Source organism: Brienomyrus brachyistius, chromosome 9 (assembly GCF_023856365.1).
Source record: "Brienomyrus brachyistius isolate T26 chromosome 9, BBRACH_0.4, whole genome shotgun sequence".
Lineage (NCBI taxonomy): Eukaryota > Metazoa > Chordata > Actinopteri > Osteoglossiformes > Mormyridae > Brienomyrus > Brienomyrus brachyistius.
The window spans coordinates 14063584-14070110 of NC_064541.1; the positions used below are offsets into that span (position 1 = coordinate 14063584).

General features: G+C 44.8%; 1 protein-coding gene across 1 annotated transcript; it reads left to right on the plus strand.

The window, feature by feature from the left end:
• Positions 1 to 587: 587 nt before the first annotated feature.
• Positions 588 to 5837, plus strand: etfb (electron transfer flavoprotein subunit beta). The gene is made up of 7 exons (XM_049026834.1): positions 588 to 738; positions 2210 to 2368; positions 2559 to 2717; positions 2864 to 2926; positions 4052 to 4210; positions 4814 to 5026; positions 5448 to 5837. The coding sequence occupies exons 1-6, from the start codon at positions 685 to 687 to the stop codon at positions 4982 to 4984; spliced, it is 765 nt and encodes a 254-aa protein (XP_048882791.1). The 5' UTR covers positions 588 to 684; the 3' UTR covers positions 4985 to 5026; positions 5448 to 5837.
• The last annotated feature ends 690 nt before the right edge of the window (positions 5838 to 6527 follow it).

Here is a 6527-nt window from a genome sequence, read left to right on the forward strand (position 1 = left end):
TGTGTGTGGATCTGGCATGTTCTCCTCTTGTTGACTGGGTTTCAAATAACAGCCCAAATATCTGCAGTTTGGCATTTCATTCACCCTAAGTATGTGAACCCTGTGATGGACTAGTGTCCAATCCAGGGTGACCCCTTATGCCCGTGCTTCCTGGGAAAAGTTGGGAAATGCAAATTAACCAGTGAATTGCTGGTTATGGACAATAATCTAAAAGAAACCATTTTATCGCTACTAAGAACCATAATTTTATTTATTGCATATAAGCACTATTCAGGATATAATTTAGATCTGCGATTTTTGGGCAAATTTATTTATTTATGGCGCACATCGCGGAGTTTCCAGGAGTAGTATCAATAGCCAATCAATTCTGAAGTTGACCTTTACCCTACATTGTGGATTCTCTACGGAGAGAGGAACCATTCTTCGTGGTCGTTGTTTGCAACCGAATATGTAGGAGGACGTGTGAACCTATTGGCTGGTGTAGTGCTGCTTTGGACCTCAAACAATAGCTCCTCAGATCCCGATTGGATATTTCCTAAATTTGATTGATAGCTGGGACGTAAAGCATTTTTCATTGGTGGTGCTCTGGGGCGGATCCACAAGAGCCCGCCCCCTAATACCTCCTTTGGTATCGCGACGAAGTTCTTGAGCGAAACCTTGTGTATCTGTCTCTTCGGAACCCATATGGCTGCCCGAGTTCTCGTCGGTGTTAAGCGGGTCATTGACTATGCAGTGAAGGTACTTCCCACGTTTTTGTTTCACCTTCATATGAGCGTAGGCCATTCGTCGTTTTAGGGGTTTTGGGAGAGCTAGGTGGCAAGTAGCTGTTACTAATGGGTCGGCGCGCAGCAAGGTCAGCGGCAAAACCGCCGGGTGTTAACATTTATTACAATATTAACATAAGTGTATAATACCATGGTTTTAACAACTATCTTTTAATGGAGACGTACATTTTAGAATGCATTAGTGAGCACCTAGGAATTGTTTTGCTTAAAAAAATACGCTTCATCCGGTGTTGTGTGACCCCTGTGTATGAACACGAGCTCAAATTAACAGTAAGCAAAAACGATATTTTGCGTATTGCGATATTGTGGAGCCGAGGTGGCATGGCGTGCAGGCGGTGTTGGCTTAAAGGTTGCTGTGACTTGACGCCGTGTGTGCCGTTACCACGAATCCAGCTCTACGTGCATGTTCTTTATCAATAATAGATCGCTTTGCTGACACTTCCGATTAAAAGTTGGTCATTTTTGGATTCCTCGTTATAGTCAGTGCAGCCCTCTAACTTGTATTACAGTTGGATAATACAAGTTTAAACATCGGTTTGGTATAACTGACTAACGATATAACCTCATGTGGTCCTACAGTCAGCTGCCCTTATTATCTGACTGTATATCTACTACGTACACAAGCAACGTCCTTAAAACTACTCCTCTAACAGGTATCTCCCTCACAAACAATTATCAACCAGACGAGGTTGAAGTACACAAGTAATGTGACGAGCAACAGGACACAGACAATTGGTCTCCCCCTGCCCGGTGACTTAGGTACTGTATGCTACGAAGCAGTCTGTAGTTATGCTACTTGTACGCTAATAGGTTCTGAAGGTAGTTTGCCTGGCGATTGAATTGTCAGCTTAATTAATAAACTGCACTGAATTTGCCTGATATGATCTTCAGATTACTTTAATAACTGAACATTTAACTTCATCTGAAATACATGTTGGGCAGAGTGGTGGTTTATGACGTTATTAGCATTAAGATGGCCACAAAGCTAGTATTTCATTCCTATTGAAGACCCTTAATGAGGTATCGCGTTTATGAATGCCACTAAGCTGTAGAGTCATCAGTGGATTGTGCTGTGGGGAAGCCTTTCAGCTACGCTGGCATGGAGATCAACCCTATCGATACTGGTTTGCAGTTTCATGACTGGAACCTTCGTTTCTCCTGTTTTCTTGGTCATTGGTTTTATTCATAGTAACTGACCGTTTTGCCTGGTATTGTTAAGAGTGTGATGCGTCTTTGCGTTTAGATAGCATCTTTCAGCTTACAAGTCTTTAGGCACAGTTGCCATCTGTTGCAAGAGGTTCTTTACCATCAGACCCTGACGACTGCAGCTAAATCCTCTGCGTCATGGCAGCATGCCGGAGGGGTGCTTGTGCCGCCTTCCCACCCCCTAACGAGCCGTTCCTCCTCGTCTCGCTTACCCTCAGGTCCGTGTGAAGCCGGACAACACCGGCGTGGTGACAGATGGCGTGAAGCACTCGATGAACCCCTTCTGTGAGATCGCCGTGGAGGAGGCCGTCAAACTGAAGGAGAAGCAGCTGGTAAAGGAGGTGGTGGCGGTCAGCTGTGGCCCCCAGCAAGTGCAGGTGGGCTGAGGGAGTCTCTTGGTTTATAGAGGGCCATCTCTGCAGCTCTGTAAAGAAATGTGTCTTGCTGGTTAATTGTGGCGAAAATGATTGACATGAATTCTATTTCAGTTCTGTTTTCTCCTGCCAGGTGATTTTGTGCACCCTGTGAGTATTCATGTTTATGGCCATGATTCCATGTGGGGTGTAGGAGACCATCCGCACAGCTTTGGCCATGGGGGCGGACCGCGGCATCCACGTGGAGGTGTCTGGGAAGGACTACGACACCTTGGGTCCTCTGCAGGTCTCCAAGATCATGGCCGCTTTGGCCAAAAAAGAAGAGGCCAGTCTGATCATCCTGGGCAAACAGGTACCTGCAGTCCTGTACCTGATGGACAAACGGAGGTTCTAAGTCTCCACTTCAGCCTGAAGCTTTTTGATCTATGATATGGACTTTGCTGTCACTGATGGCTTTTTGTTTTGATGTGTTTTATTTTTTTTATTTTTTTTTTACAGGCAATCGATGATGACTGTAATCAGACTGGCCAGATGACTGCCGCCCTGCTCGACTGGCCTCAGGTCTGCAGGTTTCTCATCTTTTGTTGGCTTTCTGGGAAATATGGCTCTCCTGAAGCGTAGTTGAATAGATCAGAACCAGAATTACTTTATTAATCCCCATGGGGAAATTCTCTTACATTACAGAACAACAACAAACTCCGGATGAAATAAAATATTTAAGAAAGTTATGTATAGATTAGATAGATGAGATTAGATAAAACTATAGAATAAAGTAATTAAAGTAATCCATCCATTTTCCAAACCGCTTATCCTACTGGGTCGCGGGGGGTCCGGAGCCTATCCCGGAAGCAATGGGCACGAGGCAGGGAACAACCCAGGATGGGGGGGCAGCCCATCGTAGGGCACACTCACACCAATAAAACCTATAGCAGCAATTATAATTAACATTGGCATATATTAAACATAATTTGCGTAGTAGCTGGGTTATTACAGCTAACGTATACACAGTATACATGTCATTTAAGGTGATTGTGCATATGTTTGCGGTTTGTGATTTGAATGATCAAACAAGATGGAATTGATTTCATTGATAAATCTCACTTTATCTTGTTTTCACACCTCCAGCCTCTAACAATCTAAAAACATGAGTGAAAGGGGAATGCGGAATGCAGACAACAGCTTATTTAAAAAAAAATATCAGTCATTTTGCTTTCCCTTGTCACATTCCAGAAGTACTATGTGTATTTTTGTTGGATGGGGGCGCAGTTACACTGTGGAACCACCAGAGGGACAAATTTGGTTTATGTGGTGTCCATAGTTTTAATGTGACACAGACTGGGTTCCGTTTAATGTAACTTATGACTAGGTGTGAGAATAAGACTGGGAGATGCATGTAAGGCTGGGATGGTCGCGCTACCATTCTGTACAGAATTTTCCCCACGGCAACTATCATACGGCTCGCAGCGTACACTAGGTAGCGTATGATGCCAGGCATATGACCAGCCCAAATTTATTTTTACATATATTTAGTTAATTTTATTTTTTTAAGCTGTGGTTGTTTGTGCGAGCAGTCCGAAGCGGCAAAGCTTGGGGACAGTCTCTAAATCAGATGATGTATTTGGGCAGTGATCTGCCGCATGAATAGGGAACGTTTGCCTCCCTGTGAAACCAGCTGCTGTCTCTCAGGGCACATTCGCATCTGAGGTGGTCCTGGAGGGCGACAAGCTGAAGGTGGTGAGGGAGATTGACGGCGGCCTGGAGACGGTGAAGCTGAACATGCCGGCCGTGGTGACAGCGGACCTGCGTCTCAACACCCCGAGATACGCCACTCTGCCCAACATCATGGTAACGGGCCATTTCCTGCGTGGATTCCACATGCGTCACCTGTACGGGAAGCCAGTCTGTGCAGTATGAGGTTTAGTCGTCATATGTGGACCTTGAATTTTGAGTAGTCAAAATTTAAAATGTAAATATCCTCAGTACGAGTTTTTACTTACTAAAATTGAATATTGGATATGGGAGGCAAAAATTCAATGGAAATATGTTGCTAGTAAAAACTGAGTTATAGATATTTGAAATGAGAATATTTACTAGTAATACAGTTCTTAGTAGAAATGATTTATACTAGTCAAAATTGAACTATAGATATCTGAAATTCATACTTTTATTGGTAAACATTAATTTTTTTACTAGTAAGAATTATAATTTTCACTAGTAAAATTTAAGTTATGCTTATCCTATATATCCTATAAGACTTTTTGGATTGCTATACTACCATAGATTTCTGTCAGCACGGTTCATACCCCGGCTGGTCTGAGCTGTGGCCGGATCTTGTATATTTTCTGAACGCAGAAGGATGTAGCTTAACGAGAAGGAAAGCATGCTTGTGTGGAACACATTGGCTAGTGCGCATTAATAGTACAGGTCTACTTCACTTCCTCCTCCCAGAAAGCCAAGAAGAAGAAGATCAGTGTGGTGAAGCCAGGCGAGCTAGGTGTGGAGGTGACATCGCGTTTGGAGGTGCTACGGGTAGAGGAGCCCCCCCAGCGGAAGGCGGGGGTCAAGGTCGAAACTGTGGAGGACCTGGTCTCCAAACTCAAAGAGGGTGGAAGAATATAGAGGCGGCAGGAGGAGGGAGTCTGTACAGGGACAGACTGGGAGGTAAAGGAGGAGAAGGAAATTAAACAAATGACATTAAAATGCAGGCATGGTTCTTACAGCCTGGGATTAGCAGAGGTAGGCATAGCCAGGAAGTTCACACAGGAAGAATGTTGCCCTTTAGAAACACCCAGGGAGCTGTTACCTCAGGCCTGCACAACATGCAATGACGATATCGGCATTGTATGGTATGTATATGTAGTTGTCATGCCGCAATGGCTGCAACAGTCAGCTGGGTGGATACTGTGACTGTTTTTTTACTGTAAGTAAAGCTAAAACATTTCTGTCATAGGAAACAAAACTTATCGCAGCGTAAATCTTTTTTCATGTTCCAACGCTGATATTTCTGTGTGCTGTGAGGAATCAGATGTGACTGCAAACAGACAGGCTGCAGGTGTAAGCAGTCGCATTGTTTCTCTTACAGCCTGGCTGCGGTTTTTTAAACAAAGATGGAAAGAAGATTGGGGGGGAAAACCAGCCAGACCGGCAGGATGACTCACCATCGGCTCGACTGGACTCCTGCGCATCCTGACTCTGTGTGCCTCGTTGTCTCCCTCCTGAATGCTGAAAGTGACAGCGCTGCTGTTAGCAGTCCCACCGGGGGGGATGGGGGGCTGGGTGGGCGGTGGCGATTAGGGTGCCGTCTGCCAGCCAACCCGAATGCGTCTGAATGACACCATACCTCTGTACCGCTCTGTGTTGGGACCAGCGCCCCACAGGGAGAATAGCCTCTATTGTCTGTCACTGTGCCACATTAAATTTTCGTATCTGTCACGGTGACAGATTAATAAATTTCCTCACTGTCCCAGTGAAATGTTGTGTACAGTAAATGCTTGTGGATTAGTTCCCCCTCTCAGGATGGAAGCTTAACTGGTTTTCTTTCCTATGTAAACTATGTAAGTGTGTTTGGCCAACTGTGACATAAAGAGGTAGCAGCTTTCTAACTGGGGGAACGACTGCCCAGCTGTGACTGCTGTGCGATGTTGACAGATGTGACAATAACAAGTAGCCCAAACACGCCTCTGCATGCTCTGTTACATCCAGCACATGTTCTCCTGCCCACTCCGGCAGGTTCTTGAGACTGGAGTAATAATGGCCTTTTGTAGGAGCATGTCGAGGTGGGTGGAGGCTGCCTACATCTTGCTTACAGCACCTGTTACCTCTACGCATGTGGTAAAGTACACAGGCATTCATTGTGCAGGACAAATATCTACCATCAAGTTTTGTAACTTTAAAACATTAGAAAAGATATCAACTGGCACCAGCTGCCCTCCCTCCCAGACTAATTGTGCTGTGGGAGCAGAAAATGACTAAATCAGACAATGGGGTGCTTATGTATTACTGCTTATGTGTGTTTAGACTGTATGAAGCTCGGGCACTTGACACACTGCAATGTTAGGTATGTGACACATTTATGAATGGTAGGTCGAGTGATGCTGAAGTATTTTAAAATGGAGTCCACTGACGAAAATCAACGTTGGCGGGCAAAATTGTTGAACTCCGC